Genomic DNA, 25,228 nt, shown 5'->3' with positions numbered 1-25,228 from the left:
AGGGCTCCAGATTTGACCCCGGCAATTACAGGCTGGTAAGCCTGACTTCAGTACCAGGCAAATTGCTTGAAATTATAGTAAAGAACAAAGTTGTCAGACACATAGATTAACATAATTTGTTGGGGAAGAGTCAACATGGATTTTGTATAGGGAAATCATGCCTCACCAGTCTACTAGAATTCTTTGAGGGTGTGAACAAGCATGTGGACAAGAGGGATCCAGTGGATATAGTGTATTTAGATTTTCAGAAAACCTTTGACAAGGTCTCTCACCAAAGGCTCTTAAGCAAAGTAAGCTGACATGGGATAAGAGGGAAGGTGCTCTCATAGACTGGTAACTGGTTAAAAGATAGGAAACAAACAGTAGGAATAAATAGTCAGTTTTCAGAATGGAGAGAGGTAAACAGTGGTGTATCCCCTGGTTCTGTACTGGGACCCATTCTGTTCAAAATATTCATAAATGATCTGGAAAAAGGGGTAAACAGTGAGATGGCAAAATCTGCAGATGATACAAAACTACTCAAGATAGTTAAGTCCAAAGCAGACTCCGAAGAGTTACAAAGGGATCTCACAAAACTGAGTGACTGGGCAACAAAATGGTAGATGAAATTCAAAGTTGATAAATGCAAAGTAATGCACATTGGAAAACATAATCCCAACTATACATATAAAATGATGGGGTCTAAATTAGCTCAAGAAAGAGATCTTGGAATCATTGTGGATAGTGCTCTGAAAACATCCACTCAATGTGCAGCGGCAGTCAAAAAAGCAAACAGAATGTTAGGAATCATTAAGAAAAGGATAGATAATAAAACAGAAAATATCATATTGCCTCTATATAAATCCATGGTACGCCCACATCTTGAATATTGTGTGCAGGTGTGGTCACCCCATCTCAAAAAAGATATATTGGAATTGGAAAAGGTTCAGAAAAGGGCAACAAAAATTATTAGGGGTCTGGAATGGCTGCCATATGAGGAGAGATTAATAAAACTGGGACTTTTCAGCTTGGAAAAGAGACAACTAAGGGGGGATATGACACAGATCTATAAAATCATGAATGGTGCGGAGAAAGTGAATAAGGAAGTGTTATTTACCTATTCACACAACATATGAACCAAGGGTCACCCACTGAAATTAATAGGTAGCAGGTTTAAAACAAACAAAAGGAAGTATTTTTTCACACAATACACAGTCGACCTGTGGAACTCCTTGCCAGAGGATGTTGTGAAGGCCAAAACTATAACAGGGTTCAAAAAAGAACTAGATAAATTCTTGAAGGATAAGGTCCCTCAATGGCTATTAGCCAGGGTGGACGGGGATGGTGTCCCTAGCCTCTGTTTGCCAGAAACTGGGAATGGGCCACAGGGGATGGATCACTTACCTGTTCTGTTCATTCCCTCTGGGGCACCTGGCATTGGCCACTGTCGGAAGATGGACCTCTGGTCTGAGCCAGTTTTTATGTTCTTATGACTTGAGGATTATGCTGGGACTCAAGTGAGAGATAGGTGCCCAGGCACCAGCCTGAGCGAACAGTGCTCATGCACAGAGGCAGACACATAGGCGCTGAGGCCTAGGGAACTTGTACAGTGAAAATTTAGGTGCTGAGAGATTTTAGGTACCTCCAGAGTTGGGCAGCAGTGAAGCAAGAGTTCTGAGGATCACAGTGCTGCTTAAATATTGGACTTAGGTGCCTAACATGGGCAGTCCTTTTGTGGATCTGGGCCTTGAGGACCATTGTGAGCTGCTGTAAGTTGGTGCTTGCCAAGTTAGGCTGCTTAAACTTGTTCCAGGTCAGAAAATCAGGGGGACATTACTGTCTGTTAGTTCTCAGCTTTCTTTTCTTTTCCCCACTCTTTTGGGCCGCACTTGGGGAACTGCCTAGGGCAAGGGAGCCATCACTTGCTAGGCGCTTTCCTAGACTCAGGTAGAACCAGTTGAGCTCCCACCCTGCTATCCCTCATCCAACAGGAACAGAGCAATCAGAACTGCTCTCTTCTCCCTCCCCTGAGGTGCAGCAGGAATCAGTAGGGAAACTGCTGAGCAGCTGTAGCAGGGAAAGGTCAGCAGCTGTACAGAGTGCTCTTGGATCACAGCAGAGCTGCTCCTGGAGTTTCAGGCAAAGCAGTAGAAGGCAGATGGTGAGGTCAGGCCCCCATCCACCATCTCATGGTGATAAGGCTAATTCAAACATTTCCATTTAAAAATCAGTGTGTCACTCAGCAAACACATTTTCAATTGATAGTCCAATACAAATTATCTTGACAGTCAAGTGCCTCAAGACTAGACACCTGTAGTATAAGAAAACCCAAACATAACTGGAAAGTTATACCTTTCTTTCATTCACCACCCTATATACCAAAAGCTGGGAAAGATGTTATGCATTGTTCATTTTGAATGGAAGGCATGGACTTGCCTAACATCAGCAAATTAGTTTCATTGACAAACTTATTTTTGAAAAAACTAACTCTATTTTGTGAAAATTAGCATATCTGCCTATAATTCCAAGTAAGTACTTCAGAAGCAACCCACTTACAGGGATATGCGAACTACTGTTGTTTTTCATATAATAGTATAGTTATAGCTCACCATTGATGAGTCAAGTGAAAACTTGAGTTTCTTCTGGCCAACCAGAGCTAAATTTACTTTTATATCTGACTTCTCATGTCACCCTCAGGGTGATACATTCTCTCTTCCAAATTTCTGAACTCTCTCCTATGCATCCCTGCAATTATTTATCTAACTGTATGACTTACCTCTGTAGCCTGTAGGTACAATAATCAAACTTGCACTGAAATTTTGCCTTTCCATTTTTATTTTTATTTTTATATGGGGCAAAGGAATCAAATTCAGTAGATAGTTTGAAGAAAAGTTTTGGGTGCTCATGACCTGCATTTGCTATTTGGAAACAAATGTTGCCCAATCATTTGTGCCTATTTTAGGTGATGTACTATTGAATCTGAACTCCTCATTTTCTAGTTCATTCTTGAATGCTTCCAATTTGGCTGCTACACCTTTATTTTCCCTGAGGATATTTTACTGCTGTAGATCTTGTCCTTTGAGATAGCTGTGTCCTTGGTTTCTTTCCACTTCTGTCAGTTATTTCTATCTGAAAACAGAATGAAAAAAAGAAATAAAAACCTTCTATTTTTTTCAATGTTTTTAGGGATATCTAGGGCAGCGTTCTGATCTCATTTCACCAATGTAAATTCTTACTGTGCCATGAGCGCTGAAAAGTGAGACTGACTATGTGAAAAGTGCACAAGAATTATTCCTACCAGTTATGTTTTGATATTCCAGTTGGGGAAAACCCAGTTGGAGAAGTGTTATTTACCCCTTCATACAACGCAAGAACTGGGTGTCACCCAATTAAATTAATAGGCAGCAGGTTTAAAACAAGCATAAGAAAGTACTACTTCACACAAAGCAGAGTCAACCTGTGGAACTCATTGCCAAGAGATGTTGTGAAGGTCCAAAATATAACCAAGTTCAAAAAAAGAATCAGATAAATTCATGGATGATAGGTCCATCAATGGCAATTAGCTAAGATGATCAGAGATGGAACCCCATGTTCTGGGTGTCCCTGAACTGCTGACTGCTAGAAGCTGGGACTGGACAACAGTGGATGGATCACTTGATAAATGCCCTGTTCAGTTCATTCAACACAACTACACAACTAAATTGGAGATATCCCATCTCCTAGAACTGGAAGGGACCTTGAAAGGTCATCGAGTCCAGCCCCCTGCCTTCACTAGCAGGACCAAGTACTCCCTCGGAAGCATCTGGCATCAGCCACTGTTGGAAGACAGGATACTGGGCCAGGTGGACCATTGATCTGACCCAGTATGGCCATTCTTCTGTTCTTAAAACCAAGCTAAAATCTCAAAGCTGCAAATAAGAAAATACACGATGTGTGACAAGGAACACACAAATACAGTCCCTGGAGAATGGAAGTTCTTGCAGATTGACATATAGGAAATAGAGAGTTTGGGGAAATTAATTTGGCTCCCTGTCCTATTGATAAATCACTGGTCTCTTTTAGAAGCCAAAGGAACCACTTAGAAACAAGGACATGAGTCCTGGGAGTAGAAAATATAATCTTGTTAGGAAACCAGGGCAACCTCAGAAAAGATAAAATAAGATATTGTTCCAAAAGCCAAAGATAGAAGTGGCTTTTAATAATGTAATTTACAGGAAAACATAACTGTGGGATTGCAAAAGAATATTAAGTGCTTCTTTCTTAAACCCCAGAATAGGGACAGAAGGGCATTCACAAATCACCAATCTAGGGGGTAAAAGTGGGAGGCTGGAGTCAACTGACAAAATTAAACTCTAGTTTCTCCCCCGTTTTTTGAGGTGCTCAGATTTTGGTTCAGCTCGCTACGTATTGGGATACTGTCCCATTGGATCCGTTTTGAGTTTGAACTCTTCACAGCGAAGAGGTGTCTTATGGACCCCGGTTTTTGGTTTGCCCCACTGCAGAACTAAGGGGCGATCTGTAAAGACTGGATCCGGAACCCCTGGCCGTTGGAGACCATCAGGCTCCTGCAAGAACCACCTGCACAACTTGGACCCAGCTCTGAAGTTTCAGGAGGCCTAAAGTTCGGGGCGTGCAGGCAGCTCTGGGGGGTGCGGTCTCTTTGCCCCCCATACTCAGCTTGCTCAGAAAGCAACAGGTGGCCGAGCTGTGCATGCTGCTGGGGAACCCAGAGCACGGCCCCCTTGCATGACTTCAGCGTCCCGCGCTGGTCCCGCAGCCCCCGCTCTGCATCATTCATGAGCTGGGTGTGGGGCACGGGGAGCTGCTGATTGGTGCGTGCGGCAGAGGGCGGCGCCTGCCTGGGGGGCCTGGCGGGGAGGCGGCCGAGCGGGGAGGCTCAGCACGCCGAGCCGGCAGCCGCTGGACCAGCCGGAGCAGGAGCGGGCTGTCCCCGGGGTGAGTGCTCGGCTGGCTCTCCCCGCGCGCCGGCCACTTGCGGCTGCCGTGGTCCCGCTCCGGGCTGGCGCGGCGCGGCGGGCTGTTCTGCAGTGAGGGTGGAGACCGCGGAGGGGTCCCAACGCCGCGCAGCCCCTGGTGGGGAAGCTGGGGGGAGGGGGCTGCACCTAAGCTGCGGGGCAGAGTGCACGGGTCCTGCCCTGCGGGTTGCTGCTATTCCCTGGGCGGTGGGTCTGCAGGAAGTGCCGGGCGGGGGTCGGGGTCCAGAAAAGCCTGGCTGTGGTGTGGCAGCCCATTGGCGTGGGGTATGAGAGGATATAGAAAACATCGGGGTGTGCGGGAGAGAGGTAACCCCCGTAGAGAATGGAGAGGTACCTCCATAGAAAGCATTGTAGCAGAGGCAGTGCTAGCCCATGGGGGGGCCCTAAGCAGGGATATTTGGGGTGGGGCCTGATCCCTCACCCACCCCTAAAATACGGATTGTGTTATTTGTACAAACCAAAAAAAATGCCAACTTAATACATATTAATCGTTTGTTAAAAAGTCCACGTTCAATACCATGAACAGTACTTTGGGGGTAATACTAAATCAGGACTCCTTTGAGCTTCTTGGGCCACTAATCAATTACTCAGTCCGCTCATGCCTAGCGCCACCATTTGTAGTGTGCGGGAGAGGGATCCCTTGTAGTAGCCATGGGAGAAGGGAGTGGGACCTTGCTGTAGACAACAGTGGATGTGGGGTGGGGGGGAGCAGACGGACCCCCCATAGGAAGCATTGAGGGAAGAGAGGGTCCCTCTATAGAAAACACTATGAAGGGGTGAGGCGTGTGTGTTGGAAGGGTGAAACATCCTTCCCATTATATAAAGCATTGTGGTGGGACTGTATGTTCTCTGCTGTGAATGAAGATGATTCCTTGGCCCCTAACGCTGTATTTGCATGTATTTTGCTGAGAAGGGTATGTAGTGTATGTTGGGGTCATCGACTCTTCCAAAGGAAGTGGAGTCAATCTGCGTGTGAGGGTTTGGATATGAGACAAGCACAAGGCAGTACTGTGGGAGAAAAATGAGGACCTCCAGAGAGATTAACTAGTATACCACACTGACTAACCACACTATGGAGATGAATAGGGTGCTGTTTTAGAAACCACTTCATCTAGCAGGTTCAAGAGATGTTGTTGTAATAAGCAAAACTATGCTGTCGTATCTGCAGTCAAATCTTGAGTCCAGATTTGAAGTAGAGACCCAGCCATGCTCACCTCATGGCTTCATATGTGTTACAACATTTTATTGTGCTCAAAGGTGACTGTGAAGAGTTGAGTTAGCTTATGAGTTAGTGACCATTAGTCGCTGTCATTTAGGACAAATCGTATTGAAAGGTCATGAATGATTACATTCTGGTCCCAGCAGGGTGAACGCAATCATGAAGTGTTTGTTTTGTGGGGTGGAGAAGGGAAGGGGGTGGGGGGAGAGGAGTTGACTCTATCTCCTTCCATGCATCATACCCAGGGAAGAAATTAAGAAAGAAGGGGTAAAATCAGTTCTGTAACTCCAACCAAGATGGAGTTTAACCACAAATCATACTATGTCATTTTTAGAATTAAACTGGTGAAGGGGGGGGGGGAAATCCCAACTGTTTAAATATAATTGGGAAGAAGGGGGGATGGTCTTGTCCCATTTGTGCGATATTATGTACGCAGTTATCTGTTGTAATCCATTTTCCTCTGCATTAGAACCTTTCCAGCATACCCCACCAGTTCTGAACTGTCAGCACAGCAGATTTCCTTTTTATGGAATGGCTTCATAATGTTTAATGTTTTTATAATCTTTTATTATTGCTCTACAGTGCCCCCATAGGGCATGCTTTATAAATATTATCAGAGCAAACAAGCTGATTTTTTTTTTCTGTTCCACTTAATGAATCTATAATCTAAACATTTGGTCAACTGGCTAAAATTAGACCAGCTGCCAAGTCTTTCTTTCTTGGGGATGGAGACTGCCTCCCCTGGAATTAATTTTAAGGCAGTTGTTAAAATTCTCACCTCCTTATAAGGGATTTTGCTGTGTTTCAATGAAATATAATGCAATTTTTAAATTTTCCTTTGTAAATCTTTGATTTTTTTTAAACAGATCCAGAAAATGCCATCCTACGTTCTGCATATCTGGCTGCTGTGACTCAAGCCATTCTCCCATTTTGAACTCACAATATGCATGTTAGATGCAAGTTGAGACTATCCAGTATTAGTTTTCTTGATTATTTTACTACTGGGTTCTGCAGTCCCTGATGTTTAGAAGGAGGTTTTTTACCCACGAAAGCTTATGCCCAAATAAATCTGTTAGTCTTTAATGTGCCACCGGACTTCTGTGGTTTTTGTGGATACATACTCACACCGCTACCCCCTGATACTAGAAGGTTCACATACTCCCTACTCCTCCTATGGCAACAGGTTGCAGTCATTAAATCACAGGCCTAGAAGAGGTTTGGTAACCAAACACCACACCTTTTGTGACTTGCCAGTGGCTTATCATTTTATGTATTCTGAATGTGAAGCTTTTATATTTTTTTGTGTGGGGAATAAAAGGTTATAGTACAGGACAAATAACTGTCCTTCATGTGGCTGTGACCTCATAATTTACATTGCTCTTGTGGTGGTTGGTGTCACTGGACTCTGGAGAGGGAATTATAGACCAACTTTTCAAATGGTTAATTTAAAAAAAAAAATGTAATGCACACAGCAGAGTCCTTGATCTGTGCCCAGCATGGGCAAATGCCCCTTCTTCTGCCCTCCATTCTTTGTTCATTGCCAGTGGGCTCCCACATCCTGCTCTAACATTCTGGCTCCTGGTTGGTTGAATCTCAAGAGTGAATTGCAGTCACATCACTGGATTCCAATATTATGTTTGCATAGATTGCAGCATTAAAGAGAAGAAATGCAGTGTAGTTGTTAAAATAGAAAACTAGAAGTTGGAGAACCTGTGTGCTATTTCTGGCTTTGCAACTGAGACTTGGTCTGATCTTAGAACAGTTCCTTAACCGCTCTGTGTCTCAATCTCTTCATTTATAACAAGGGGATACCTACCTATGTGTCAGGCATGTCTAAGCTTAACTAATGTAGTAAGGTGACTTGAGAATCTTGGATGAAACGTGCTATATATATATGGAGTTAGTATTATAGCATACTTTTTATGCAAAAGTTTGTGGCATGCTCTATAGAGTGATAGACCGCAGATGCCCTAGAGTTGGGTGTAGCTCATGGGTGGGCAAACTTTTTGGTCTGAGGGCCACATCTGGGTGTGTTCCCAGCCAATGGTAGCTGTGGAGGCGACACTTGGGGTGGAGCAGCACTCGGGGTTGGGGCAGCATGCTGAGCCCCCTGGCCGCTCCTACGTGGGGGGGGGGGAGAAACATGCCGCTGCTTCCAGGAGCTGCACGAAACCATGCCCCCGGCTGGAGTTCTGGAGCGGGACAAGCCCCAGACTCCACTCCCCAGTGGGACCTCGAGGGCCAGATTAAAATGTTTGAAGGTCCGGATGTGGTCCGAAGGCCATAGTTTGCCCACCTCTGATGTAGTGACTTCTGTACATAGAAAAGTATGATGAGGGGTTCAGGGGGGGGAAAAGCCAAAATCTAGTATTTTTAAAGATGAAAGCTAATATTTGTGCAAATTACAATGAGAGATAAACTAAATTATTCCATTCAGTTACATTTTATGTAGCTGAATTTAAGGTTTTCATGGAAAACAAGGACATTAAAATGAATGTCTGGTAGCGTGTGAATTAATTAATAAAAATCTGTTTAAAATATTATACAGCTCTGTTCCCCTGCCCACACACATACTGAATATGAAGAATCTGTGTATGGCCATGAATGTAGCTCACAAGATGCAAGAGTAGAGTGTAATGTGCGTTTTGTTTCTAATGATACAAAGGTCTTGTGCTATGATGAAGAGTGTCATAGAAATGAACTCTCATATATGTTTGTAGCATTTTTTTGTCGATCTTGCGGCTTTGCCTTGGGGATTGGTGGCATTTTTATTGATTACATATTCTCTGGATATGTTTTTTTCCAACGCTGATGATCTACTGTAGAATCGTTAGCTAGCAACAAACTTCCAAAAAGTGTTTGTTTACATAGCAAGATAAGGAAAACAGAAGGATCCCATTCATAGCCCAGATCCCTTGTGATTTGAGTAGGGGAGCTGTCATTCAGTGAGTGCAATTCCTATTCAGATGCACATTGGCTTTTCGAGCCATAAGATTGGTAACATTTCTGCAAGCGCCTGATTGTTGTTGTTATTATTACTATTACTATTTATTTATTTATTATTATTGATCTAGCACCCATAATGTGCTGGTGTTTTACAGAGCACTGGTCTTGAGGAGAATTTACACTCTGTTTTTTTGAAATAGCCTGGCAAGAAATACCACCTGTTAGAGGGAGGATGGAGACCCCAATAAGGATTCTAGAGGCATTCCTTTTTCATTCCCAAGAGGCCAGGGGAAAACTATTTTATTTCTAAAGTGTGTTGCTAAATTTATTTATATTTATAATGATAGCATCTTGGGATTTCATTAGCATCTGTAGAATTGAAGAACATTTATGTTCATGTCCTCATAGCAGGGTGCCATTAGTGTCCTGAAATATGGGATTGCACCTTGCATTTTCAACAGCATTCTTCTGTTAAGCCCACTAATCTTTTAATGTTGTTAGTGTATGATGTAATATTTTCATCAGAGTCACACTGGTGGTAATAGTTGTTTTTCTCCATCAAGAAGGCACCTTCATAGTGCTTTACTCTTGTCTGCATAATTCTGTGAAACTAAACATACTCAGGTTTGGCAATTAAGGGCTCAATTTATCACCCATTGAAGTCATTTGGAACCTTTCCACTGACTTCATTAGCCATTGAATCAGACCCTAATTGATTAGCATTCAGAAGCTAAATAATAGATTTACTTGAAAATTATCAGAAAATTCAAATTGCACTCAGAAGTTGTGTTCATGGGGCCGAAGTACTTTATTTTGTACAAAAAAAAAAAAAAAGAGGTTGAACTTCTGTTAACTTTAACTATGATGTTCCTACCATTCCATAATTAGAGGCATTCTAAGCAATTTACAATGTATGCTGCTTGTTACATTTAATCATGGGGCAATATATAAAGGGATAAGATAGCAATCCATGATGAAGAAAATCTTGAAGACTAAAGAATGAAGTAAACAAATTGGGGGGGGAAATATAAGATATCCTTTGGGCCTATGTATCTGTTTGGGTCATAGCATAGATGCTTTGCAACAATCAGTTATTGCTTTGAAAACATTGAAATATTTGAATTTATATGTGTAGCTTTTAGACTACTGCATTGAGCGTCATGCTTCAGGGTAGTTGGAAAGACCACCTTTTTTCAATAAGGCATAGGTTTTTCAAATATTTAGAGTATTATTAGAGTTGTTCTTTCCTGGCTTTTTCTAGTAAAGACTGAGCAGAAATAGAAGCTGAACACCATGAAGGGGAGGAATAGTCTTTGTTCCTGGCTCTGATTTTGGATTATTCTGTCTCGGAGAGCTCCTCTAGCTTTTGACTGATATTTTGAACAAAGCATGTTTATCGCTCTTTGCAACAATAAATAGTGGATCTGTGGTGTAGCTTGGTGTAGTCCAGGTTGATAAACTGGATTTCTCCTCAGAACACTTGCTGTGTGTAATTTAGCAGGGGCGATGGAGGATGGGAAAAGGTTCTTAGCTTTCCCCATAGCTGTGGTGTACTTCTGCAAGAGAACCCATCACCACCAACATTGTAGTTTTCTGCCTTCATGCTTCATCAGACTTTGGTGCACTATGGAGATCTGGGGACAGGTGTTGTTTGATAGTAAAGCATGTATATTGTTTGTATTATTTTACCGTTGATCCTGTAGATGGATGGTTCTTTTCTTCCAGGGGGTTCTAGAAGCTCACCAGATTCATGATCATTCAAGGATGAGCCAGTCTGGGTAGTTCACCTCTTTCTTGGGAAATAGGGTGACCAGACAGCAATTGTGAAAAATCGGGATGGGGCTGAGGGGTAATAGGCGCCTGTATAAAACAAATCCCCAAATGTTGGGATTGTTCCATAAAATCGGGACATCTGGTCACCCAATTGGGAAAGTCATGAACTCTGCTGGGAGAAAGTACTGTTGGACCAGGAAAACAATAAGCTGCTTATATTCCTCATTTCCACTCATAGGCCAAAGCTCAGTCCAGCATATGGGTCCAGACACAATTCAGAAGAAATTAGTGGTTGACACACATGACAATAGATCACTAAGGTGTTACAGGTATCCTTTATATGTGTACTGATGTCCTGAAGGGCAAGGAATCTAGGAGACTCCAGTAGAGTGCTAGACAGTAGCTAGATTGGCCCCCTAAGGAGTTTGCAGTCAGTTGAGGCCTGTACTCCAGCAGGAGTCTGGCTTGTCCTATGCTTGGATTTGTATTACAGATGGATGCTCTTGAAGGATTTAGCCTTTAAGAAAGAGCATTTTTGGCATCTGAAGTCAGAGGAGAACAGAAATGCCACTCCTCATCTTTTTTGTTTTTGTTTTTCTGCTTCTGTTGTACTAAATAGGCAGTACCGGCCAACTGGCCCAGGACTGAGTTGGCGGAGTTGTCTAACTAGGCCTCAGTGACACACAGGCAAATTTATATGCTTCATTTGAAATGAACAGTATTGGCTTTTTGCTTATAGACTTCGTAAGCAGTGAAATTGACATGACTCTTGTATTTTCACAACTGCTCTCAGGTTTCTTAATAAAGATGTAGAATTGATCAGAGTCTTGCTAATTTCACTGTTTTGGGAAGCTACAACCAGCGGCAGAATCATTAGAGTTGAGTTCACTTACTCAAAAAGACCGTACCTCATTGGTTCATGTTGTTATATTATTTATATTACCATAGTGCATCAGAGCCCCAGTCATGGACCAGAACTCCCTTGTTGTTAGGCGCTGTACAAACACAAAACAAAAAGACCTGTTCCTACCCCAAAAAGTTTACATCTAGGTATAAGACAAGAGACAACAGGTGAAGCAGACAGACTGGAATTAAAAGGAAACTGTGGGACAGTATTGGCCAGCAAGATAGGCAGTGGTCGCAGGTCTATTCTCCTGTTTTTTGTAGGCCTCACAGTAAAGGAGAGTTCTGAAGGAGGATAATGAGTTAGTTTTGTAAATGTTTATGGAGAGTTACTCTCAAGCATGAGGGGCAACATGGAAGCACAAAGGTGCTTGTTTGAAAATTTTAACAAGTGGGTGATGGAGGCTGACATGGATTGAACGGATGTGGGACTTGACTTTTCAATGCTGAATGAGAGTTGATGGGTAGGGTGGCTGTAGGTTACAATAATAAGACAAATAACTGATGTTTGAAATGATAGAGGGAGCCAGTAATGGGATGCAAAGAGGGGATACATGGTCAAAGCAATAGGCTAGGAAAATGAGCTTTGGAGCAGCACTTTGAATGGATATCAGTGGGCGACCGTTCCATTTGTTAAGGCCAGAGAGGAGGAGGTTGGAGTAATTGTGATGTGAAATGATGCGAACCCAGAGAGAGGTCCGAGTTGAAGCTGACACCCAGCTTACAGGCCTGAGTGACAGGTAGGATTGGTAATGTTTTTGAGAAGGGGGGCTGCAGGGAGGATTGTTGGGGTGGGGGATTAAGAGCTCTGTTTTAACCACGTTGAGCTTGAGCTGACAGACATCCATGAAGAGCTATCAGAGACAGGCCAAGGTTTTAATTTGGACAGAAGACCGGTCTTTAGTAGAAAGGTAGATCTGTGAGTGTCAGCATACAGATGGTAGTTGAATAGGCTGAGATTACTTTGAGAGAGAAGAGAAGGAGGCCAAGGACAGAGCCCTGTGGAAAGCCTTACAGTTGGCAGGAATTTGTGGATGAGACCCATTCGTGCTTTACAGGAAAAGCTTCCTATCTACCTGTGGCAAGCAGATTTTTTCAGTAATTGGCAGAGAAGGTGTTTCTTGAATCTAGATCATTCAGCGTCAGTGAAATGATTTAGCTTCATTTTGGTTACAAATTGAAAGTGAAGAATAACTTGCATTACATTATTTGCTATGTTGAAAGGGAAATGTGTAATACTAAATATGTGGGGGGTTGGTTTTTGGTGGCATTTAATGTTTGAGGGAATTAAGTATATTAAATTTTAGTATTAGAAAATGCACAAGGTAGATGTTTGAATCCATATTTTATTTTTAAAGTCCACATACCCTGTCTGATGTCCCTACAATGTTGTGTGCCAGAAATTTTTTTTCCCCATGACCATATGTTACTGACACTATAAAATGAATTGAAAGTTTAAATCCTTCTTTGATAGGTGGTAATGTATGGCTTCTCCGTTAATAAAATAATGCCACAAGAGTAAAGATAAATATGCCTCTGCTAACCTATGTGGGGAAAAAAAAGTTTTGCAACATTGGGAAGTTATGAATTCTTGGGGCAGAGAAGTTATGTCTTTTTGTATTAATCATCTGCTTATGTATATCAGTCCTTGTGTGGCTGTCTACATACATTTAGAGTTGCATGTTAAAGCATTCATAAAATGCATTCTGATTATTTTGTGACTAAATACAATACATCTGACTTTATTACAATTATAAGTAAAGTAAATATTTGATCCTTTGATTTCATTTGCTCTTTATGCTGCAGTCCTAATACTGTGATTTTTTTTAAATTTTATTTTAAAGGCTCAGTCAAAACTGTGAATAATCAGTGGTTTCCTCAAGTATTGTGTGTATAATGGATCAGTTTTTTCACACATGAGAATAAATTGGTCTATTCTGCCCTATTTAGCTTGCCAGTATAATCATTTTTGTGTTCTATTTCCACATGAGATTGGAGGCATCTCACATTTTCATATCCTCATGGAGTGAAGGCACTCATTAAACAGTTGTTTTCTGTCTTTGCCAGAGATGGTGCACTGCTTCAGTTCTGTGAAGAGCTTCTACAGCATTCCGAAGTCAGTATACATTATCCAAGACTAAGCAAAGGACTGAAGACATCAGCTTTTTCCTGCTGACACATCTCACTCCCAGTGAAGAGATTTCTAATGTGCTGAAGATTCCTAGACTTTGGGGGAGCAAAATCTCTACCTCATATTTTATGAATACTTTTAGCCATGGCTGTGGAACTTTGTTTACTGTTGCTGTTGCTTTGTGGAAATACTGTTTCAGAGGTGCAGCCTTTACACAAACCACCTCCTGGAACTTTGGATTTTGGGTTTGTGCCAGCGAAGACATATGATACAAATGCATATCATGAACCTGGACCAATAGGAATTTTGTTTAGACTAGTCCATTCTTTCCTTTATTTAGTGCAACCAAATTCTTTTCCACAAGGTAAGTATGTAAAATTATAGCTTATTTTAATGACCTACTTTTAAGACATTAATTTTCATAGTAAATAGTGACATCACCATTTAAAAATAGATGATATGTATGGGTTCATTACCAGCAAGCAGTGGGGTTATGAATCTGTAAAAAAAATCACTGGTGTTTGTCAATGATTGAAATCTGCCAATGAAATTTTTTTATCTCATAAATTCTTTAGCTATTTGAGTTTCTTTTATTATTATTATTATTATTATTTACTGAACTTTGTTCCCAGCTCCACTCTTTCAGAAGCACTGGATTCAGAGTAAAGTATAAAATGCCTTGCCTCAGGTTTAATCTGGGATAAATCTTTGCAGTGGTCATTGGCAGACCGTGACTTTTTACTACATAATTACAAGATTTGTTCTAGAGATTATTCTGCTAAAGGAATGTCAGTAGCAAAGTAAATTCCATGCATTTCTATATCTGAGCATCTGTACTGAAGTCATAAAGACAACTGCATTGGATAGCTACATCTAACTTGTGGCTTATTTGTCTAGCTTTGTAACCTTAAAAACTTAAGGTTTTACTCTTATTGGACTATTTCTCTGTCCCTCTTCGCCCCCCTCCCCTCCACCTCCACCACTCTGGTTCCCAAAGCTGGAAAAGAAATAATAAATTCTTAAAAGAGAAGTATACATGTTCAAGATTTCTAGATTGTCCATGAAAGGCTCTTTAGTAAGCTCTTGGAGCTGTGGATCTGGTTTTATTACTGGTTTGTTTTTTTTCCACCACATTTACACCGTCTAGTTCAGGTGTTAAAACAGAATGTCAATAGTGTTTGTATAAATTTTGGCATTAAAATTCACAGCAGGCTGAAATTTTAGTACATGAAATCTGAGCAATATTTTTATTTTGTTTGCTTACAGATTTTCACCAAATTACTTTGTCTGTTTTTAGCTATAGGTATGCACAAAAAATACTTACTTGTTTTAAATACTACCTGCATTATATCTTAGAAACCTTTTTCAGTTCAAATAATTGGGATTTAGAAAGACAGTAGTTTGTACATCAGTCCAAATGCTACGCTGCTCAGTATAATTACAAGGAGATAAAACTTTCATAATTGGTTACTGCTGTGTATATGTCTTCCATAATTTTTTTTTTCAGTATAAAAATATAAAGTCCACAACCATGTCAATGCCTATGGAAGAAAGTGGTCAAAACAAACTCGAATGGGTCTCTAATGTTCTATTAAAACCAAAACTTAAAGAATAGGCTAATTCTTCATTCTGACTACCCCTCTGAGTTATTACAAGTTCACATAAATACTGTACTGGATCCTGCAATTGAAGGATTCAGTACAGGATCCCTAGGGGGGAGGGATAGCTCAGTGGTTTGAGCATTGCCCTGCTAAACCCAGGGTTGTGAGTTCAATCCTTGAGGGGGCCACTTAAGGATCTGGGGCAAAATCAGTACTTGGGCCTGCTAGTGAAGGCAGGGGGCTGGACTCGATGACCTATCAAGGTCCCTTTCAGTTCTAGAAGATGGGATATCTCCATTAATTTATTTATAAGTATCCATTTCTCATATTAATTATCCAATTGATTTTAATGAAATTACTCTTGTGAATATGGGTACCAGGAATGGGTCCTATAAACATAGATGCAAATTTTAAGTTTATGGGGACTAAACCTATAAATACTACCAGGCATAGGGTTTATAACCATTTTTGTAATCCTATGGGACTACTTAGAGTAGTAAATTCTATACCCAGTGGTAGGTGTTTACAAGGTTAGGCCCATGGAGAGCAAGTAGATACCGAAACATAAGTTCTTTGTTCTTTAACATGTGCTTTTCTTTTCTTCCCCTCCCTCCCCTGATATTTTTCAAAACATAGTTTCTAATGTTTGCATTATGTAAAGTCTATTTTGTTCTCCCCCATCCCAAAATTTAGATCTGAAGGATGATGTGGATTTCTGAGTTGTCATCATGTAATTAGTTTAATCCCATAATCTGTTTTACCATATGCTGTTCTATTTCATATCTAATGTATTAATTATGAGGTTACTTTTTAACTGTTTATAAAAAAAAAAAAAAAGACACTGGAATAGAGCTTAATCCAATCAAGAGTTGAAAAACACAGATAGTTTTTAGGTGCACATATACCTTTACACAACCTCTTCCAGAGTGTTTAACTATCAACTTTGTTGCTACTAATTAGGCAGAGGCTTCAGAAGAGTTTAAATCTTAATGTAAGCTGTGGGTATTAGCCTAGTTTTCCCCTGAACCTTCATGTAATCAATGTGTGTTGTTGCTTTATAGCCATGAATCAGAGGGGAAATATAATTAATAAATGGTAATGATTATTGAAAGGTCCGAAAAACATGGCCATTCAAATAGCAGTTGAGAAATGGGGAGATTGCTAAGAGTCCCACTTCCACCTTTGATCTTTCTCTTTGTTCACCTGTAGTACATGGCCTGCTAATTTTCCTTGTTAGTGCTGGAGAGGGATTTCTTTAAAGGTACTGTTTTAAGACTTGGGGCTTGTCTACACTGGCAATTAACAGTGCTGCAACTTTCTCACTTGGGGTGTGAAAAAACACCCCCCCCCCCCCCCCCCCCGAGCGCAGCAAGTTGCAGCGCTGTAAAGCGCCAGTGTAAACTGTGTCCCAGCGCTGGGAGCTACGCCCCTCATTGAGGTGGTTTTTGTTTGTTTGTTTGTTTGTTTTTGAGCGCTGGGAGAGACCACACAAGGCATGTTAAAGCACTGCCAGTGTAGACTAGCCCTTAGTGACTCTTACTATTTTAAATTGCATGTATGTATTCTTACTGTGCTTAAACCATTTATCTGCTTGTAGTAATGTTCAATAAAGCTGAATGTTTCAAGGCCAGCCAATGCAGATGTAACATGCTTTCAAGCAACAGTAAGCAATTAATAAGGAAGTTATTGCTAACTTTGTGCCTCATGGCAAATGGCAGTGGTACAATATTCAGTGGTGTAGCTGTAATAGTCCCGGGTTTTTAGAATGACAAGGTGGTGAGGTAATATCTTTTATTGGACCAACATCTGTTGGTGAGAGAGACAAACTTGAGTTTACATATAGCTCTTCTTCCGGTCTTTGAAATGAATTGGCTTCCTATGGATGCTATGTTAGAGAAAGATTACTTTTAAAAAGAAGCTAAGTCTTAGAAGTTACTGATCTTGCATTCTAGATAATAGCAAGTTATGTGTAGGTGAGAAAGGTGGATAACTGTCATTGGTTTACAGAAAAAAATCAAGTATACATCTTTTAAAAAAAAAAAAAAAAATCCTGACATGTTTAATGAATGTTATGGTGATTGGGATCAGAATAAAAATAGGAAACGGATAATTCATAGCTTGGCTATTTTGACAAAAATAATTAAAATTGCAAAATGGGTTACTATAGAAACATGGATAAGATTTATGTGGCAAAGTGCTGTTTTACTAGATTGCCTTGTGTGGGTGCATAGTAATATTTCAATAATTTTAGGTATTTTTAAGAAGTTCTGTGTAATTATGATTTGCGTTGTAAGTGAAGAAAATAGGAGAAAGTTGTTTGTCTGAGTAAAGGTAAAATATCAGAATGACGTGTGTGTAAGTAATAAAAATAATGCTCCAAATGGTAGCCTAAAAATGTGGATGCAATCATATTTCAGTTGCAGTTTGCAGTTGCTAGTTCTAACTGTTTTACTCAGCTTCTATTGAAAATGTAAATGTTACCTTGGTTTCTTTGAAATTAATTCATAATTGAAAATAAATGGTCACTATGAGAGTTTCATGGCCATAACTCTAACTTTTAAAAATCACAAGTTTATATAATAGGAAAATTAGTTATGTGATCCAAATGTATGTCTTAAATCTTATACACACTAACAGAATTAGGACAGGGAATTGCAGCACCTCTTCAGGACACTAATTGTTTAAGTTGCTGAGTTTAAAAGGGCAATATTAAGTACCCACAGAGGGGAAAGAAACTAGTCCTCTAGTTTTTTAAAAATTGTGCATTTTGGTATTTGATTGGAAGGACTGTAGTGAGTATAAGTATTGAGAGCTAAAGTCTGTTTTCAGTTTCACCCATTAAATCCCATTGACTTCACTGGAAATTGCACAGCTGTAAAAGAGAACAGAATTTGTCCTTAAGCATATGATATATAAATATTCTGTGGGGAGATGCTGTGGTCTAATGGATAGAATTGGGATAATGATGCTACCCTCCTTTGTAAAGTGCTTCGATATCTGCTGTTGAAAAGCTCTATCTAAATGGTAGGTATTATCTCATGTTTTGTTAGTTATGTAACTTAACATTATAATAAATGTTGGCAGTTCCAGGAGAATTACAAACAATTTGTTACTCGACTAAGACAAGATATAAAAAAACAGCCTTTGGGTTTTTTCTTCTCACTAGAGGATGTTGTGAAGACCAAGACTATAACAGGGTTCCAAAAAGAACTAAATAAGTTCATGGAGAATAGGTCCATCAATGGCTATTAGCCAGGATGAGCAGGGATGGTGTCCCTAGCCTCTGTTTGCCAGAAACTGGGATAGATCACTTGATTATGCATTCTTTTCATTCCCTCTGAAGCACCAGGCATTGGCCCCTGTTGGCTAGATGGACCTTTGGTCTGACCCAATATGGCCATTCTTATGTTCTAACTTGTTGAAAGATGAAACAATCATTTATTAGTGAAACTAAATTACACTATGATGGTAGCATGGTACTAGTGAAACAGCTTGTTTATACCACTTGGTGTGCTATGAGCCTTCAGATGTGAATTTGTTGTATCCAGGGTATGGTCAATATGATCATTTGGTTGCTATGAATATCTTAAAGTGGCTTCTGTCTCTGTTCCTATGGAAACCAGTTATTAGTTCCAATAAAATGATGATAATCTGGGATTCATTTGCCAACAGGGTGTGCACAGCAAATATTCATCTTAGAAGTTTTCCTCTTCTAGCTAATGAGTGAGAAGCCGGTAAGAGAAGCAGGCTAAGGAGAAACACCCATTTGTTTTCCAGTAAAATAAGACAAAATTATAAGTGTGGCCCACTGTACTTAATCAGTGTGGTACAGGCAGTGTATTATGAGGTGACTGCACTGTCTGATGCTAAGGCATAAGACTGGCGAGTTCCAACCTTTACCTTCCAGATATGCACCATTTAGAACAAACCAGTTGTTGGTGGTGGGGGAGGTGTGGAATGAAAGTTTAAACATTAAAGTAAACTTGTCAAACGTATGCCTTCACAGCAAAACATGGTTTGACGTGTTAAACACACTACTTCCCATGGGGAGGGAGGATTAAAATATTGTGTTTCCCAAGTGCAGTATTGACTGAATCTCAGAACTCAAGAGTGTAATTGGTCTGAGAGCTATTGTCTAGTAGTGTGAGCACAAGACTGGGGTTTAGGAACTTGTGAGTTCCAATGCTAGCTCTGTCATTCAATCCCCATGTGATGTTAGGCAAGACAGTTATGCCCTGATTTTCAAGTCATTGGGATTTGCAAGTGGCAGTGCTCAGCATTGTAACCTCTCTGCCTCATTTTCCCCATCTGTAAAACTTCCATATCTCTCTCAAATATTACAATGATTAGATAATGTTTCTAAAAAAAAATTTCAGGAAAATAACTACATTGAGTAGAATTTACTATAACTGCATAGCACTTTCACTGTCTCAACTGTAAGTAAACTAACAAAGCACAGGTAAAACCTACTCAAAAGATGAGTGGAAAGGGAAAGATGTTATGAATTGTTTGATTCCGAAAACTGCATTTGATATGGTGTTACGTGTACGGCATTGAAGCAGAATCTCTTTGCAAGTCTTAACACAAAACTATTGTAACTTAATGTAATAGATTAAAATTGTTAAAGCTGCAACACTAATTTCTTTGCTTCCCTTGTTAATTTAACCAGTTACTAACAAGGAGCAAAATTAAGTTAACTAGAAATGGACAACCAGATCTAATCAGTAGCACAAGGTAATTTTGCCTAATAACATAAGAATGGCCTTACTGAGTTATCCCAGTGGTTCATCTAACCCAGTATCCTGTCTTCCAATAGTGACCAATGCCAGATGCTTCAGAGAGAATTGAACAGAACAATCGTTGAGTGATCCATCCCCTGTTGTCCAGTTTTGCCATCTGGTAGTCAGAGGCTGAGGAACACCCAGAGCATGAGGATGCATCCCTGGCCATCTCAGCTAATAGCCATTGATGGACCTATCCTCCATGAAATTATCTAATTATTTTCTTTGTTGGGTCAACAAAATGGCAGATGAAATTCAGTGTTGCGTGCAAAGTAATGCACATTTGGAAAAAACAATTTGCCTGGTACTGAAGTTAGGCTTACTGGCCTGTAATTGCCAGGAGCACCTCTGGAGCCTTTTAAAAATATTGACGTTACATTAGCTATTCTCCAGTAATCTGGTACAGGGGCTGATATAAGCGATAGGTTTAAAGGCGTGGGAAAGTAGTAGGCATCCTAATCCTGTATAGTAATTGATTAGTTTGTGCATACCCAATAAATATTTCTTCTTAGTATAGTTTCAGCCAAAGAGTAGGCAAAAATGTGGATCTTTACTCTAATAAGCTCTCCTTATTTGTGCAGACATTCCAGTGATATCCAAGGAGATGTGTGCATGTTGGGAAAGTATTATAATGAAGTTGAAACCAGCTGTATAGATCTGAAAGCTAAGTTTTGCCCTTAGACTTTAAATGTCTTTGGATTCTTTCCACAGAAAATTTAGATCCCCTGAGTATTGTTATAGAGTTGGTGAGATGACATTTATATTGTCTCAGTCCAGATGCAAAAGACTATCTATAAATTACAGAACACCACTGGCCATCACATACAGCCCCCAGCTAAAACCTCTCCAGCACATTATCCACGATCTACAACCTATCCTGGAAAATGATCCCTCACTCTCTCAGGCCTTGGGAGGCAGGCCAGTCCTCGCTTACAGACAACCCCCCAACCTGAAGCAAATACTCACCAGCAACTACACACCACACAACAGAAACACCAACCCAGGAACCAATCCCAGTAGCAAACCTCGTTGCCTATTCTGTCCCCATATCTACTCTGGCGACACCATCAGAGGACCCAACCACATCAGCCACACCATCAAGGGCTCATTCACCTGCACATCCACTAATGTTTTATATATGCCATCATGTGCCAGCAATGCGCCTCTGCCACGTACATTGGCCAAACTGGACAGTCCTTCCGCAAAAGAATAAATGGACACAAATCGGACATCAAGAATGGAAACATACATAAGCCAGTAAGTGAACACTTCAATCTCCCTGGTCATTCTATTACAGATTTAAAAGTCACTATCATTGAACAAAAAAACTTCTGAAACAGACTTCAAAGAGAAACAGCAGAACTAAAATTCATTTGCAAATTCAACACCATTAATTTGGGCTTGAATAGGGACTGGGAGTGGCTGGCTCTTTACAGAAGCAGCTTTTCCTCTCCTCGAATTGACACCTCCTCATCTATTGTTGGGAGTGGACTACATCCACCCTGACTGAATTGGCCCTGTCAACACTGGTTCTCCACTTGTGAAGTAACTCCCTGCTCTCCATGTGTCAGTATATAATGCCTGCATCTGTAACTTTCACTCTATGCATCCGAAGAAGTGAGGTTTTTACCCACGAAAGCTTATGCCCAAATAAATCTGTTAGTCTTTAAGGTGCCACCAGACTCCTTGTTGTTTTTATCTATAAATTGTCACAGAAATGTGCATATACTTTAAGTGTGCCATATGATCCTGTGCCTTCATCCTCTCCTCCAGTGCTGTGGTTGGAATTATGATGTAGCTAGAGTGACCAGATTACCAGCATAAAATATTGGGATGGGGGGGAGCCAAAAAGGGGGTGGTGGAGCAAAAAAGGGGGGGGTGGAGCAAAAAAAAAAAGTTTTAAGGGGCCTGGGGCATTAGCAGGCCCCGCGCGCTGCCCTCCCCGGGGAGCCTCCCGCCCCCCGGCCCGCCACGGGCATATGCGGGGCACAGTGGTTCTGGGTGGGGGCAGCGCGGAGCGGGCAGGAGCCGGGGGTGTGTGTGTGGCAGGGGCCGAATCCCCGCTGCTGCCAGGGAGCCCCGCGCCTCTCCCTCCCGCTCGTGGCTGTGGCTCCTTCCCGGCGGGACGCGCCTCCCGCTGCCCCGGGCACATGCGGTGCGCGTCCCCCGCGCCTAGTCTCCCTCCCGCCGGGAAGGAGCAGCTGGACGTGCGCCGCATGTGCGCCGGGGAGGCCGGGAGGCGCGTCCCGCCGGGAAGGAGACGTAGCCGCGAGCAGGAGGGAGAGGCGCGGGGCTCCCCGGCAGCAGCAGGGATTTGGCCCAGGCCCCCGCGCCGCCCACCTGGCCCCTGCCTGCTCCGCGCTGCCCCCGACCGGACCCACCGTGCTGCCCCGCAGGCTGCAGGGCTGGAGCAGCCTTCAGGCTGCACTCCCGGCCCCGGGTGCAGCAGCCCGGGCAGAAGCCCTCTGGCGTGGCGGGGGGGCTCACAGCTGAGCCCCCTTGCCAGCCCGCCTTTGCCCGCCCGGTGCCCGGGTGCTGGAGCTGACTCACCAGCTCCAGGATCCAGGCACCGCCGCCGCCACCCCGTCCCTCCAAGCTTGCGCCGCCATGCTGCAAGCCTGGGAGGGAGGAGGAATGCTGGGGAAGAGGCGGGGCCAGGGCGGGGATTTGGGGAGGGAGCCAGTGGGGGAAGGAAGGGCGGAGCCGGGGCGAGGGGGGCCCGAGCGCCAGAGCGGAAGGGAAAATTTCTTCTTTGTCCGGTGTCCCAACCAAACATTGGTCGGGACGCGGGACAAAGAAGCAAATATCGGGACAGTCCCGATAAAATCGGGATGTCTGGTCACCCTAGATGTAGCTTTAAAAAGGACTAGTAAAATCCTGCTACTAGCTAATTGCTACAAAACATGTATAGTTGGGCAATTTATACAACTGTGTGGTTTCTGAACAAGAGCATGGCCCTGACTGTTACTGAGTGTCTGATTCTGCCTTCTCTGAGGTCTAAATTCAGGGTCCTTTTTTGGGACCAGTCAACAATTATACTCAGTTTAAGTCTCCATATCCCATTCTAATTATAAATAACATTGAATGTTGTTGGCATAGGACAAACAAGAGAGAGAGACGTATGAAATGTCCGAAAGGTTGTGGGTTCGGGTGTTCAGTTTTCTTTACATAAAAGCAAATTGTTTTTGCTGTTTCCCGAAGTGGCGTCTGGGGCTTTCTTTCTGACTGCTAAGAATCCTAAAGTCTGTGTCTAGCATGAAAATAACTTGCATGTCAATAGCTGGAAATGATGTGGTAACTGCCTAACTCCTGATAGCACCATACTTCACCCCCTAAACTCTGAGATTCTCAAACTAGGTGTTCCTCCATTTGTCTTGTCTGCAGGAGCTGATCAATTGGTATGGTCAGAGCATGCCTAATCTGCACAAAAGACAGCTGGGGCTCTAGATTGTGAAGTTTCTTTTCTTTTCTTTTCTTTTTTTATTTTTTGTCATTTTTGTGGGGTGGGCAGAGGTGCCCACAGCCTTTTTCTGTGACGAGGAATGGCTCTGGCAGTGGGGAGGCAGCAAGACACTACGCTGCTAAAAATAGCAGTGTAGATGTGGGAGTCCTGGCTGTGTAAGGTGTATACCCTGTGGGTTCAGCATGTAGGGCACTCTCCTCTACTCGCCTAAGTGATGCCTCATCATCTACACAGCTATTTATACCCATGTTAGCTGGGCATGTGGTGATATATTGTGCCATTCTACCAACAGCCTGGTCCCCTGTCTGCATGGAGTATACATTCAATACGTACATTGGCTTGTGCTTCTGTCTCAGACAACATTGTTCTTAATCTGTGATCGCTTTTGTATCCCTATGTGAACTTATTTTGTTAAAATACTGATTTTTGTTCCCCAAAATGTAGAGCTCTTCAGAGGATATTTAGATTTTTAGCAAGAGAGATAGATATAGAGATAGGTAGATAGATATACACACGTCAGTAACTGAAATATCTATGAGGTATAACTTTATAAGATGAACCCTTGCCAGGATAATGTTTCACAGGCAAAATGCAAAACATTTAAAAAGTTGTCCACAGCTATATGTAGCTTAAGCATCATTAGCCCACTATACTGATTGGCTCACTGAAAAAAGAGGTTAGACAGTGATTAGCCTATGAAATACTATGGTATAAATGTATTTGGTCTTATCCTAGTTAATACACCTCTACCCTGCTATAACGTGACCTGATATAACACGAATTCGGCTATAACACGGTAAAGCAATGCTCTGGGAGGGCGGGGCTGCACACTCCGGCAGATCAAAGCAAGTTTGATATAACGTGGTTTCACCTATAATGCGGTAAGATTTTTTTGGCTCCCGAGGACAGTGTTATATGGGGGTAGAGTGTACACTGACTTTGCTGCGTAACCTCAAACAAGTCATTTACTTTTCTCTAAGCCTCACTTTTCCTCATCTATAATATAGTCTAGGGATATTTACCTACTATAGAAATATTTATCATGTGTAAGACACCTATAAACTACTCTAAGTTCAGTCAAAGGCAGAAATGACTAATAAGAGTCCCAGTGTGGAACTAGATTGAGACTATGCACTCATCTCTCATAGGCCAGCAAACGGCTGTGAGATGACAGCTTTTTTCAGTTGCTGTTGACCTGGGATGTATTTGAAATGCTGAACATAAGAATGTCCATACTGGGTCAGGCCAATAGTACATCTAGCCCAGTATCCTGTCTTCCAACAATGGCCAATGCCAGGTGCTTCAGAGGGAATGAACAGAACAGGGCAATTATCAAGTGATTCATCCCCGTGTCATCTGATCCGAGCTTCGGCCAGTGGGAACTTCTGCCAGAACATGGGGGTTACACCAATGCTGGACCTATCCTCCCTGAACT

At 41.9% G+C, this 25,228-nt stretch overlaps 1 protein-coding gene across 11 annotated transcripts in view; it reads left to right on the top strand.

The window, feature by feature from the left end:
- Positions 1-4,835: 4,835 nt before the first annotated feature.
- Positions 4,836-25,228, top strand: part of PROM1 (prominin 1) — an 84,893-nt gene continuing 64,500 nt past the window's right edge. For all 11 annotated transcript variants that reach the window (XR_008445215.1, XR_008445216.1, XM_054030937.1 and 8 more), the window contains exons 1-2: positions 4,836-4,935; positions 13,885-14,312. Coding sequence is in view for 9 of the 11 variants with exons in the window: in XM_054030937.1 (XP_053886912.1) it covers positions 14,093-14,312 (220 nt within the window). In the remaining 2 variants the exon portion in view is untranslated. The remainder of the gene's footprint in view (positions 4,936-13,884; positions 14,313-25,228) is intronic.

This window comes from Malaclemys terrapin, chromosome 5 (genome assembly GCF_027887155.1).
Source record: "Malaclemys terrapin pileata isolate rMalTer1 chromosome 5, rMalTer1.hap1, whole genome shotgun sequence".
Classification (NCBI taxonomy): Eukaryota; Metazoa; Chordata; order Testudines; family Emydidae; genus Malaclemys; species Malaclemys terrapin.
This window is presented reverse-complemented; position numbering and strand designations above follow the sequence as displayed.